We start from the raw sequence: 13,949 nt of genomic DNA on the forward strand, positions 1-13,949 counted from the left end.
GGTAGAACTAAAGCCCAAGAACTAGAAAGGCTACAAAATACAACACATGGACCAATACTTTAAAAAAATATTCAAAATCCTTACAAAATGGGCTGCATTGGTCCTTTGGGATTTTTTGTTTTATTGGGTTTTGTTTGTTTTTTCCTTTTCTTTGCAAACTTATAATGTGTGGTCACAGGGTGGAGGGTGGGAAAAGGTCTAGATTTAACCCCCCCTACATTACAAAATTTACAAGTGTCAAATAAACATACCCCCCCCCCCCAAAAAAAAAAGCTATAGTCCTGGTCCCTGGATTCTTTACTAAAACCAGCTGACCCTCTCCCAAAGGGCATGCCTGAGATGTCATCTCCAACAGAAGGGAGGTATTCTCTGCCTGCCGCTCCACTCACTATCTTATCAACATTTGATGAAAAAGCAACACTGAACCTTAACCCCCTCCCTTCCCCATGTTCCATAGTATTCCCACATTCCAAACACATCCACTTTTTTTTTTTGATAAAACAACTTGGTGATTTAAAGGTCCCCCATCCACATAAAGAAAAATAAGATATAACAACTGGCTTTTCAATATTCTTTGGGAGTCTGGGAACATAAGGACATGGAGGTTTGCTCCAGACAAGTGCTTGGCATCAGCAGCTGCCCCTTTATTACCACCTGGACAGGCACCAGTTACCCACCTGCCTTTTACACAATTTGCGCAAACCCAGAAGTCCAGACAAACGTTTCTGTTCCTTGTACTTACACTAGTTCAAAATGATATTCACAGAATTGTCTGAATTTGGCCAAAAGTCAAAAAAAATTGGTTTCAAACTTTGGAACATTTTTGAATGACTGAAATTTTTAGAACAACTTTCACGCAGGATTGGTTGTGTCTACCCAATCAAGGGGGCTGGGAAGGTCAGGAGGAGTCTTACAGAGTCTTCTGGCTGTGGATGGGATGAGGACCCCCAGGCTGGCACACTTACAACATGACATGTGGTTCATCTAACTGGCACCAGTCCCTTCCATCACTTGCTGGGCTTGCTTCTGTCCCATGCAGCACTGTGCGACTGACTGGAACAACCTGGACACAGAAGCAAAGCAGTGCTAGATGCATTTATGGCAGCAAGCGGTGCTTCCACTATGAAGCACCAAAAACTCACAGTGCAACGCAGCCCCTGCTTCAGATACATAGTTTCAGTTAATTTTGTGGTTAACTTATACTCACTTCTCAATTTCTGGGGCGCAGTGAACAAACTCATGGTTCCAGAATTTAAACGCTGGATTTTTTATCAGCTCAATGAAAGTAATAAGAAGACCCCAAGGATGAGGCCTGTTTACAATCAGTCGTTCCAAGAGAACCCTGAAATCCAAAAGTAAAACCAGTTAGAGCTCAAAAGAACCAACACACAAGGAAGGAAAGTAAAAAGCTGGATGCTGGCACACAAAACACCTTCTATCTCACCTAGTGATCTGCTCCTGGATGGACTCAGTGTTGGCCTCTGCAAACAGGTAGAGCATGGTGCAACTGAAGTAGTGGGTGTGACTGTTGGGGTATCGCAACTGGTTGGCAATTGCGTTCAAGAAAAGGTACCGGCCTGCAGAAGAAGCAGAGAGTACAGATGGTCTCCCTTACACACACGCAGAAAGAAATAAGCAGCAACTAGTATTGAGATGAAGGTTTGTGAGCCTGCATTACGAAGGTAGAAGAAACAAAGCCAACTGATAATATGAAAGGAAAAAAAAAATAAAAAAAATAAAATCCCAACACCTGATGTGGCAGGAAGAACTCAATTCCTCTTAATTAAACTTATTTCTCATTCCCTTGAATATCCCAGACATTTGGTATGAACATTCTAACATAGCATGACTTGCTGTAAATTCCCTAGCAGCTACATAAAACCCCCACCTGTATTTCTCATAGTGCCAACAGATAATCTGCTGTTATATTTGACATCTCATGAAATAGAAGCATTTCCAGCTCACCTTCAGTATCAAGGTCTACTGCCAAATTCTGGAAGATGTCCATGTGAGCTGAGTGAGTAATGGTACTCATAGAGGGTGTGCTGCCTTTGTTGTGAATGTGCGCAATAGCTTGAGTGCCTACGTAGAGCACTAGGGCATTAATCAGCTGGATGTTGTAGCGGTTGCCAGGTTCATTTGATACCTAATAGCAAAGATAGAAAAAGCATTAACAGTCGATATTCCCTTCAGCAACCAAAGGTACAGCACATACAACAACAGCATCCAAGACTCCTCTTGACTATACAGAAAAGAACACGCTCAGGGCATCCACAAATTCAATTTAGCATTTATCCTTTTGTCTTGTTCAACATCTTTGACGGTGACATGGACAGGGGGATTGAGTGCGCCCTCACCAAATTTCCCGATGACACCAAGCTGTGTGGTTCAGCTGATACGATGGAGGGAATGGATGGCATCCAGAGGGACCTTGGCACACTTCTGAGGTGGGCTGATGCCAACCTCATGAAGTTTAACCATGCCAAGTGCAAGGTCCTACACCTGGGTCAGAGCAATCCCAGGCACAGCTACAGGTTGGGCAGAGAAGAGATTCAGAGCAGCCCTGCAGAGAAGGACTTGGGGTGCTGGTTGATGAGAAACTTAACATGAGCAGCAGTGTGCACTCACAGCCCAGAAAGCCAACCCTATCCTGGGCTGCATCAAAAGGAGCATGACCAGCAGGTTGAAGGAGGTGATCCTGCCCCTCTACTCTGCTGTTGTGAGACCTCACTTGGAGTATTGTGTACAGTTCTGGTGTCCTCAACATATAAAGGACAAGGAACTGTTGGAACAAGTCCAGAGGAGGGCCACGAGGATGATCAGGGGACTGGAGCACCTCCTATATGAAGAGAGGCTGAGAAAGTTGGGGCTGTTCAGCCTGGAGAAGAGAAGGCTGTGTGGAGACCTCATAGCAGCCTTCCAGTATCTGAAGGGGGCCTATAGGGATTCTGGGGATGGACTATTCATTAGGGACTGTAGTGATAGGACAAGGGGTAACGGGTTGAAACTTAAACAGGGGAAGTTTAGATTGGATATAAGGAAGAAATTCTTTCCTGTTAGGGTGGTGAGGCACTGGAATGGGTTGCCCAGGGAGGTCGTCAGTGCTCCATCCCTGGCAGTGTTCAAGGCCAGGTTGAACAAAGCCTTGTGTGGCATGGTTTAGTGTGAGGTGTCCCTGTCCATGGCAGGGGGGTTGGAACTAGATGATCTTAAGGCCCTTTCCAATCCTAACTATTCTATGATTATATATATATATATCTATATATATATCTATATATATATCTGTGTGTGTGTGTGTGTGTGTGTGTATTCAAAAGCATCAGAAAAGTGTTGAAAGACCCAATGGATAAATGTCTGTACTCCCTACAAAAGGTAAAGGCAATGCGAATTCACCAGCAGTGCCAGAGGCTGGCTGAAACACACATGACCTATGGAAATGCTTCCATATGGGCAATTTTCTGAGTAAGCCCAACTCCAGCCATGAAGTCTATTGCAAGCCAAGCCCTGTGATGTATGAAATATGGCTGGCTAATAATTCTGAGGTGGCCTTTAGATAATTTAGCTTTAACTCCTAAAGCATTAGCATGCAGATTCACAGATTTCTAGAACAATGAATCAATTTTGAATAAAAATTTTATCAGATTCTAAAAAGATTCACTCAAGTTCCATAAACCCTGTTGAAACTCGGACAATGCCTTGGTAAGCAGTGCTGGAGTCATGATAGAAGCCACAAGATTCTTCATCACCCAAAGGTTGAAGACCAAAAAAAAACCCCAAGCAAGCTTGATGCAAGCAGCTCCAAGTACATTCTTCACTAAGATTTGCAAGGTTGTACACTGGAGACATACAAGGAGAAGAGACCACCTTACATTTTCACCACAAGCATTTGGCAGCTCATGTAGATAAAACCATCTGCTTTTAAATTAAATCATTTTAGGGTCCTTAAAGTCAACATTCCCTATGCATTTCACAGGTCTTTACTACTGCCTGGAACACATGCTTGCTACACACCAAACAAAATTCCTGCAAAGAAGGAGGGCGACTCAGGCAGTGAAATCATCTGTTCCATGCTATTTGAATTAAGCATCCTCAAAAACCACTCACCTGTAGGTTGCTGCGCAAGTCAGACAAAAAAGTGACAGGAGAGCGGGTTTTGAGATAGGAATCCAAGTCTTTCTTGAACTGAGGTGGCATCACTCCAGTGAAATTTGTGAGTATTCGTGGCGCTATATTAATCTCACTTAACATGTCTACCTGTGGAGAGAAAACCCGGTCAGCTAAACCATAAGCAATCTCTAAAGGGACAAACTGCAAAAGCAGATCTGTAAGTAATTATTACATCAACTACTGCTGTTGATCACTTTTTCCTACCAGCAATGAAAAGGAAACACTAGGCTTTTGCAGATTCCAGAAGAAACTTGGTCTCTAATGTACAAACCTGTTAGATGACCATGTCAAGGAATGGAGAGTAGAGGATAAAAGAATTCAAGGTTGAAGGCCACAGGGGAATTCAATTGCAGCCTCTGAAGTCTCCCTATCTACACTCAAGACAGTTTGGTAGTTTAAGAAAGCACCAACATCCACACAAGTCAGGAAGAGTCCTCTTCAGTCTCAAGAAGTACTAAGTATTGCAGCTTTGCTCCCATCACCCTGCACAGCTCAGACAAGGAAGAATAATAGGACAATGCTTTAACAGTGTGAGAAAGTTTGCTTCTAATCATTCCATGATGAGGAGCCTGGCATTGGCACAAAGATTTAATTAGGTAACATTAACACTTCTCAAAGTCTCTCATTATGCAAGAGGCTTGTAGTTTATCTCATTATTTTCAAGATAAAATGGAATCTATGTTTCTAATCCAAAAGATTTGCAGTTACATAGTGCTCTTCAACCATTAGTTAACTGAACTCCAGTCCCCACACATCTTGTGGAGCACAAACTGTACAATTCAGCGTGAGCAGGAACTGTCATCTGACTTTTCAACAGCAATGCCACAAAGACTGCTTAAGTAGTCTGTTTTTCAGTGACAAATGAGACAGGAAAAAAGATGCTCTTGCTCCAACATGGTATGCCTGTCAGATTTAGGAACATCATAAAACCAGTCTCCCTTTGGGAAAAGAAAAGCCCTCCGGTTTCCCATGCAAAAGCTGGGTACTCAGGAAAGGTCTCACCAGCCTGTCCTTTCAGGTTGAACCTGCACAGACCTTGCAAGCGAGCTAAATGTCTAGGGGTGCCAACGAAGCCATATAGAAAGAGGCAAGCTTTATGCTTCCAACTGCAACAGATTTCATGCAGACAAGCCTGTATCCTGCTCTGTGTGGAAAACTTCAAACATTAAGTGTTACAAACATAACTGAAACCTACCTGCTTAAGAAAAAAAAAACAACAAAACACAAAAAACCCACTGTTCTGCTAGCTGCTATGTTTCCTATTACCCATTAACATCTAAATGATAGCATTAATTCAAGTATCAGTTAAACTGTTCCCAAAATTCCACAGTCTCCACAAAAAATAAAAGAATGAAGAGTACTTAGAGCATTAAAGCTTCCCATTATCAAACTCATGAAATGGAGTCCTACCTTTAGATTGGGGGTGAAAGGGTCTGGAAGCCTCATGTTCCGTGGGAAGGCGCTCAGGATCAGATTCCTTAGCTGAATACAGTTAGGTGGGATCACATCACAGAAACCATAGTGGTAGTCACAAAGAAATTCTGGGAAATCATGCAACAAGACCAGCAACACACGCAGAGTGCCCTGGAAAAATACAATATGAGAGAGCTTGCAAAGCCATCCTTCTATGTCATGTGGTCAACATTAACAGGAAGAAATTCATCGGGGGGGGGGGGGGGGGGGGGGGGGGGGGGGCTAGCCAGTTTCTATCTCACACTGGATTTGCATTTAATTTTAAGATAAAAATTCTAAAAGCACAGTAAATACTATTTTGCTACCAGAACACCTCTACTTTCAGACCACTTTGGGTGGAAGCAGCATCTATTAGCTGGCTTTTTGGGTTTTTTTTTGTTTTTTTTTGTTTTTTTTACCTTGTAAAGAATTTGCATAGGTTTAGCAAGTTCCACATTCCTAAGGAAAGGAGCCAAGTACTTGAAGAGATCGATCAGTAACTGAGCGTACATAGGCCAACCCTGCCAAGAGAAAAACAGCAGATGGAAAATGTGCAATGAAGAGCAGTTAACTTCAAAACCATAATTCGATTGGTCTTCATAAACCTGGATCGGAGTTATGCCCCACTGCTAGCTCTAGCAGTGAGTGCAGCACAGCTTTAGCTGCACACTGTATACTAAGGGTGTTTCCAGAACACTCTACATGCCATTCTGAGTCAACAGCATTTGGGCTGGACTACAGCTCTTCCAGACTTTGACAAAGGCATGTTTATTAACTTCAAACTATGGGCTGTAGGGTGAATTATTGACACAAAGATTCTCCTCCATGCAGTTAGGTGACTCTGAATATGGAAGACAACAACACAGAACAGCTATGCTACTAGTACACTTCAAGAGATGTGAAACAGCACCACACCAGATAAACATCTGTGTGAGCTTTTTAGTTCAGAAGAGATAAACTGCAGCCACACCTTCTGCTGTGGTGTATGTGCCAGCATTCTTGCAATAAATATCCGATGGGAGATCAGTTCCAGCCAGGCATAAACAAAACCTGGAGCTTTTGTAGGCCTCAGGATGTGAAATGTGTTACTGAAAGAAAAGTTAGAGCAGGTTAGAAGTGCACAGCAATAAGATTACTTTTCATAACATTGAAAGAAAACATACACAGCCCTAGAAGCAAGGCATTTTAGCCTCCTGGGTTTTACCAGTTATCTTCCTTAAAACAAGCAAGTAGACAGTACATAGGAGAACCAGTTACTCCAAATGTTATTAAGCCACCACAAAAGAACAGTGAGATAGCTTTTGGATTAAAAAAATCTTGATCCTACCAGGAAAGAATGAGCATTGTGGCCAATCTCAAATACATACCAGAAAGCTGTGAGTGTCTGGAAGTTGATGGTTTCTAGCACATGCTCAGGAGCATTTAATTCCAACAGCAGCATGATGAAAATACGATGGTAAGGAAGTTGCTGAAACTCACTCTGCCGAACATCATGGTCTTGTAGAAGAACTCCCACCACAATACCAAGGACCTAGAGAGATCAAGGCATGTCAGTGGTGACACCAAGAATTACTTTGCAAGTCAACCTACAGGTAATACTTTAACCACCAGGTAAAAAAAAAAATATAACCTGCAGATTCTAACAAGAACCAAAACTTTCAGTTATTGGCAGTGTTCTGCAAATTAATATAATTTGTATCAGCAACTCCCAACCATGATACTTTGTTCTCCCTGTCCCATGGGCTACAATGACTGACTGGGCAGTGTTGGGAGACCTTAGCTACCTAAGGCCACCTAGCCATAAACAGTAGTGTAAGAGTATAGGCAAGGCCCTCACAAAATCAAGGCAGACACCCAAGAATCACCTACTTTAAAGCATACTTTTAGTGCCTCAAAACAACAGCAGAGGACTTTTTCATTTCAAGGCACAAAGGTGAACTTCAGGTTTGTTTGATATGAATTCTTTGTGAACAAGAAAGCCACTTGGCATCCTGAGGCTCCTGATAAACTCAACAGTTTATCAAGTCCTCAATCTGATCCATCAGCAGTAGCCTGCATTAAAGTCTACATTTCACATTAATCAGCAAAGGCACACCCAATTCTGCACTTTAAATGCAAGGAGTACAAAAAGGGTTCCCAACCTTATTCAGAAGGTTGATCTTTGTAACTGTGTTGGTTGCCTCCCCAGAGTGCTTCACTAGCAGTGCAATAAGTCGCACAAAGGCATCCAGATTGTGGTAGCACTTGGCTCGAATCATAGTGGGGTTGGCAGCGGGGTTATGCTGCTGCTCAGCTTGAGCACGATAGCTGATTTCAACACACATTTCGGTGCAGAGGCGGAAAAAGCGGGTGATCAGGTCATCGGTTTTCAGGATTCCTTGCTGGTGCATCTATCCAGGAAAAGAAAAAAACCCAGAACTATAACCACAGAAAGTGCGTTCCATAACTTATTTCAAACAACACACTTTACAAAGAACCCACCTTGCCTGGCACAATTTTTACCCTTCTCTTAAAGGGAGATGGGTAGCAAAGCTATCTCTGCTACTCCTCCCAAATATGAGTATTTTCAAGGCAATATGAAGGCGGCAACACAGTTTCAGTGAAGGCATTTACTCCCAAATAAGAGTCTTTTTGATCCAGGTTCTTTTCAACCATCATCATAGCTGAGGAACCTGTTTCAGTATCAGTTCTGCCACCAGCACTCAAACTTGCATGAAGGTCAAGCAAGAGGCAGCAGCAGTTCAGTCTCTGGCCTTCAGGGCAGACTTCAGCTGCTAGCTCAGGAACCATTGCTACTTTGCGGCAACATAGAATCCCAGACTGGTTTGGGTTGGAAGGGACCTTAAAGCTCATCCAGTTCTAACCCCTGCCACAGGCAGGGACACCTTCCACTAGAGCAGGTTGCTCCCAAGCCCCTGTGTCCAACCTGGCCTTGAATACTGCCAGGGATGAAGCAGAAGACTGCAGAAGCCATGTGCATATGGAGATTGAACTTTCCTTACAGGAACATTACATGCAGAGAAAGACTGGGTGGGCTTTTTTGTTTGTTTTGCATTGAGGTTTGTTTTTAGTAACATACATCTTAAATAGACTTTTTTTTATTTATCATCTGTAGCATTAAAGCCATCAAAATGAAATAAATTACATTGCAGAAAACCTCTGTGTTTTGAATAAAGCATCTTCTAAAATCCTACTGCACAGACATGAAGCTGTATAAACAGTATAACTGCTAACTCTTAGAGAACTATTCCTGGAGAAACCTTTGTTTTAGAAAAGGAATTCATGTATCTGCCTTCAAAGTTCTATGCTCCTTGTTCTAAAGACTAGTGCAAGGAAAGCAACACATTTTAAGCAGCCAAAATTATGGTTAAGTTCAGTAACAAGGCCTTGTTTAACACAGTTATTACAAAATATTCCTCAAAAAAACCCATATCTAATGCCTGTAAGGAAAAAATTATATATTAACACTGCACTTTGATATATTGCATTTGCTATTTCAAATCTGATTAAGTATGTACAAAAGGTAAGCAAAAAATTGTGATAAGAGCGAAGCAAGACAAAATTGCATTGAGCATTATGAGTACACTATACTGAAGTATGTTTTATAAGCATACTTTAAGGTATAAAAAGAGGAAGGTCACATGAAGAAGTAAAATTTATGTTTAAAAAGTGAGTTTAACACAAGACCCATTGAAAACATTTCAAAAAGACACTATGCAGGAGAAGTCAGACCAACAGAAAACTGAGAAAGCACTGCAAATACACTAAGTCAGGGGCTTCCTTACAGCTGCAGTCAAGGAGCTGCCTGTAAGACAGTTTTATGATGATGACTGCAAATATATAGGGATTTTGGTACCACTTGTTTGGCTACTGAGGGCATCTTCCTGCTCAGTCACAGCTGGAAGGCAGATGTGTGCTGTTCATCACAGCTGTTAAGGTGTCCTGGAGAAAAATGTTGGAGGCCATTTAAAAATTTAGGCACCTCTTTAGCTAATGAAGTTTCAAGTTTTTCCTCACTCTAATGAATTATTCCAGTTAGAAAAAGGATTCCCTTGTTCACATGGTCTGAAACAATTCACTTGCAACTCTATTTAGTAGCAATTTCCTTCTGCAGGCTGTAAGAGCTTTTACCTGTTACCCATAAGGGGCAACACTAGTCAAGCTTCATTACACGGAGCATGTCAGAACTATTCCCAAGAGCTATCTCAGCTGAAGCTCTCCCACCAAACTTAACCCAAAACTGAACCGACAGCTTGTTGCTACAGTATCTGAAGAGCATGATTTTGTGAAGGATAGGAGTTTCTGCAGAACTTTACCATCAAAACCAGGCAAGATTTTGATAGTCAACTGCCATACACCTGAAAGTTTCAAAAGGATACTTTAAAACAAAGGGCATCATACCCTACTGATGTTGAATAAAAAGCACCTTTCTTTCCAAAATCTCTACCTGTCCAACAAATGCAGAAAATGCTTTGGTACTGTCACGGCCTGCTGCAGCTGAATGGTAGAGGTTCACCCACTCCCTCAGCAGGTATTCTGCCTTCTCCCTCAGACCTGGTGGGTCATCATACTCAGAGGCTTGGGAAATTCCTGAATGCATCATGAAATTGGGACCTCCATGAGCACGGTCAATCATTGCTTCATAGTTTGATCGGACCACTTCCATCAGCTGGGGTAACCTAACAAACAGAGCAAGAGCTGGGTTAGAATTTCTCCTCCCCCAGAAGGTGCAGGAACCGGAAACCTCAGTCAAATATAGTTGAAAGAAAGCAAATTATTTCTTATACTAAATCTTCGTATCTTCCAGTCCTCACTGGAACAGCAGAAAAGTCATGGATGCAGATACACTTATGATGAAAGAAGGAACACTGAAATCATCCAAGCTTTGAAGTTCCACTCCAATTTATCCAGTAGTGTGCTGCAACAAAGCACCACAAGTACTAGAAATAACTTCACTTTTGCAGGCTTCAGAAGCCCTAAAATGCTCTGAGACAGTGAGTTGTCAGTGCTAAACAGCACTGACAGCTGGGGCACTACATCTGGCTGCAGTGAAAGTCAAGTCATACAGCAAAGACAGTGCAACCAAACTGCAGGCTAAAGGACTTCTGTTTTAGGACCTCCCATTAGCAGTTGTGTTGGTAGTGGCAGCCACTGCTAGCACCAGCACCAGGTGCTGGTTGCTCTCACAGAAATCCCAAGTTCTCCAAGCTCCAATCAATTTTTTTCCTCAGACTCAGCAGCAATTGCTTCCACCTTAGTAACAGGAGGCCTGCAAGTCCAAAAGGTATTTCCAGATGCAGTGGCTGTTTGCTGCCCAATTATCTGCTGGTGGATACACAAGCCACACAAGATTGGTGGATAATTGCTTTGTAGACTCCAAACAAAATTGTCTAAAGAAGCAAATAGGATTGTCTAATTTGATTAACTGCTTGTGATTAATAAATAAGCATATTAACAACTAGATACTGAACATCCAAACATAAAATTTTTTCCTAAATTTGAGATGAGGCAAGAATTCAAGCAGGTTTCTCACAGTACCAAGGTATTTTGGAGCACAGTGCATAGAAGGATTTTCCTGATCAAGCATTCAGTTTGCCATGATGCTGCAGCTGCCTCTATTTTGACATAAAAATCAGCACAATTACATTGGAGTAACAGCTTTGACATAGGACTGCAGCCCTGGAGAAAATTTAAAGCTGTATGATTTGAGACACTGTCTATATAACATTCAAATCATAAATGAGAATAAGTAGCAATATATTGCACAGTATTTCAATCTCACCCTTCTGGGGCATTTCCTCTGGAATGAGCATTAATCCTCATGAGTGTCTCAATTGTGTGAAACAGATCTGCCTCTGTTACATGGGCAACACTTCTCTCATCCACCAACAGGATCTTTACCAACTGCATGGCAAATGCCACAGCCATGTAGTTCAAGCCATTCTCCATTGACTGTCAATATAAAAAAGGAAATTAAAGTTCAATCACAAACTTTGCAGTGAACTGACCATTACGATTCTCTTACAAAAGAGCAGGTTCCCTTTACCTGAGCCAAGTGGAGGTCATACTGCTGCATGTTAACAAGGTGATTGCGGATAAGCAGCTCCACAGCTTCCACATTGTACTTGTACTCATCTCTGCATTCAATCAGGCACCTGAAAAATTGGACTGCTTTTATAAGGTGTACTTAACACTTAAGTGAAGCAACTCAAATCTAATACTTCAGAAACTGTCATTCACCATGATAAGTTACTTGGCTCCAAAAGAAGCCTCTTCTAGAGCATTCTCTGAGGTAATGTTTGAGTGCAGAACAGCCATCAGCCTCAACCATTTGTTGCCCTGCACAACTGGTCACAACAGCCCTTCAAGAGCTTCAGCAGAAGCAGCCTCTCTTCTGAGGACAAAGTGGCAGTTACCTTGCTGAAACACCAGTGCTCCTGCTGCAGGCATATGCCATGTCACATAGTTTGCAACAGCTCAGATTCTCTGTAAAATGAGCCCCCCCCCAAGCATTTCCAATGTCTAATTCCATTGAAGATTCCCATCATGTTCTAGATGAAGCAGCATTATCAGAAGATCTAGTTACTTTTGGCAAAGACAGCTAGTTATTTTTGTCCAAACTGCAGCAATGCAAAATCTTAACAGGCAAGAGATTCAGAATAACACAGGAACTCCCAAAAGGCAATGAAAGCTACATCAATGTTCCTGTTGTCTCATAACTGACCTAGTAATTTGTTTATTACACCAGGGAGATCCATAGGCACGGCCATCCTGCAGAGCCTTCAGCACAAGCAGATGACACTCACGATAGCGAAGCAGAAGGTCAGCATCTGCCCCACTGGTGGCATCCAGTAAGCCTTCTACAGCCTAGAACAAATGCACCCTGTTAGCAGAGGAAACAAGTCCTCTTCTAAATCTTCTGCAAATTACATCAGCAAGAGTTATCACCAGAAGACTCAGATTTGCTAAAACCAATTTAGTCATGGTGTTGACCCCTTAATGAGACTATGTGAGATTTTATCAGCTACTATGGCATCTACATGTTCATTGCACTCAGCTGTCCTATCACAAACAAGCCTCTCTACACCCCACTGGCACCAGTCTGAAAGGTTGCATTAGTTTGTACTGCAGCTTCTATAAGTAAATGCCTCCTCACAAGCAATTCTGCACATGGCTCATGAAAAATAACATGGAAGGAGATTTGCAGAACCTGCCAGAGGTCAGCTCTGAGATGAATCTGTACCAGTCTATAGCAAATGGAAGATGAGTCTTACAGGGGCGGCACAATTTACATGGGCAAGTCCTAGTCAGGATTAGATCCTTTAATAGGTACAAGCACTACTAGCCAAGAATAAAGAGTTTCCCTCCAGCTTTCAGTACTTGTGTTCCTCCACTGTTCTTGGATGCTCAGGTAGACGGCTCCATATCCTTCCACTCTCCTCAAATGGATTTTTCTCCACACGTCACTACACTCTGCACTACTAACCAGGCACAGATATCAGCTCAGAACTCACTGTGACACTCCCCACCTGGTATAGTCTACTAGTTCTGGCTGAGATGGAGTTAATTTGCTTCCTAGCAGCCCATATGGTGCTGTGCTTTGGATTTGTGCTGAAACAGTTGACAACACACCAGTGTCTTGCCAATTGCTGAACAGCTCTTGCACAGCATCAAGGTTTTCTTTCCCACACCAGTTGGTAGGCTGGAGATGGGCAAGAGGCTGGGAAGCAACACAGCTAGGACAGCTGACTCAAACTGAATCAATGGATGTTCCATATCATATGACATCATGCTCAGCAATAAAAGCTTGGGGAAAGGAGAACAAAAGGGGTATTCATAGCCATGTTTGCCTTCCCAAGCAAATGTTCCATGTGCTGAAGCCCTGCTTCAGGAGTGGCTAGACAGCTACCTGCTGATAGGAAGTAGTAATTTTTATTTTTGTTCTGTTTGTGCACATGGCTTTTCTTTCCCTACTAAACTGCCATAACCTGAATGAACAAGTCAGCCTGCCTTCCCTTTATTTTCTCCTTGTCCTTCAGAGGAGCAGAATGAGCGAGCAGATGGGATGGATGCTAGGCCGTTAGCCAGGGCCAACCCACCAGGCACACTCATTTATCAGTTACTGCAAAATACAATCCCCAAGTGTACCACTATAAATCCAGTCCTATGCTCAGTAATTATCTACCTACACAGGCAGTTCAAACGTTGTCTTACCCTCCAAATCATCCTGAAATCAAAGACTATTCCTGAGTGCAATAACTCTCTACTTGCCCCATCTGAACAAAACTATGTCCCAGGATTCTGTACCTGCTTCGTTCCACAGCAGCCTG

General features: G+C 42.5%; 1 protein-coding gene across 14 annotated transcripts in view; it reads right to left on the reverse strand.

The window, feature by feature from the left end:
* Positions 1-620: 620 nt before the first annotated feature.
* The window catches only part of LOC130603758 (CCR4-NOT transcription complex subunit 1-like), an 83,714-nt gene continuing 70,385 nt past the window's right edge, over positions 621-13,949 (reverse strand). For 8 of the 14 annotated variants that reach the window (XM_057417767.1, XM_057417768.1, XM_057417763.1 and 5 more), the window contains 14 exons: positions 12,344-12,486; positions 11,666-11,774; positions 11,402-11,571; positions 10,046-10,298; positions 7,761-8,009; positions 6,987-7,150; positions 6,590-6,707; positions 6,039-6,140; positions 5,578-5,751; positions 4,105-4,254; positions 1,966-2,146; positions 1,445-1,577; positions 1,208-1,342; positions 621-1,063 (listed from right to left, as the gene is read on the reverse strand). In XM_057417767.1, the coding sequence (XP_057273750.1) occupies positions 985-1,063; positions 1,208-1,342; positions 1,445-1,577; positions 1,966-2,146; positions 4,105-4,254; positions 5,578-5,751; positions 6,039-6,140; positions 6,590-6,707; positions 6,987-7,150; positions 7,761-8,009; positions 10,046-10,298; positions 11,402-11,571; positions 11,666-11,774; positions 12,344-12,486 (2,160 nt within the window). In that variant the 3' untranslated portion in view covers positions 621-984. The remainder of the gene's footprint in view (positions 1,064-1,207; positions 1,343-1,444; positions 1,578-1,965; positions 2,147-4,104; positions 4,255-5,577; positions 5,752-6,038; positions 6,141-6,589; positions 6,708-6,986; positions 7,151-7,760; positions 8,010-10,045; positions 10,299-11,401; positions 11,572-11,665; positions 11,775-12,343; positions 12,487-13,949) is intronic. The other 6 variants (XM_057417771.1, XM_057417770.1, XM_057417772.1 and 3 more) reach the window with 2 other exon arrangements.

The sequence above is a fragment of the Pezoporus wallicus genome, unplaced genomic scaffold (genome assembly GCF_028554395.1).
Source record: "Pezoporus wallicus isolate ANWC-B61680 ecotype Strahan unplaced genomic scaffold, APGP_CSIRO_Pwel_v1 contig_2545, whole genome shotgun sequence".
Classification (NCBI taxonomy): Eukaryota; Metazoa; Chordata; class Aves; order Psittaciformes; family Psittacidae; genus Pezoporus; species Pezoporus wallicus.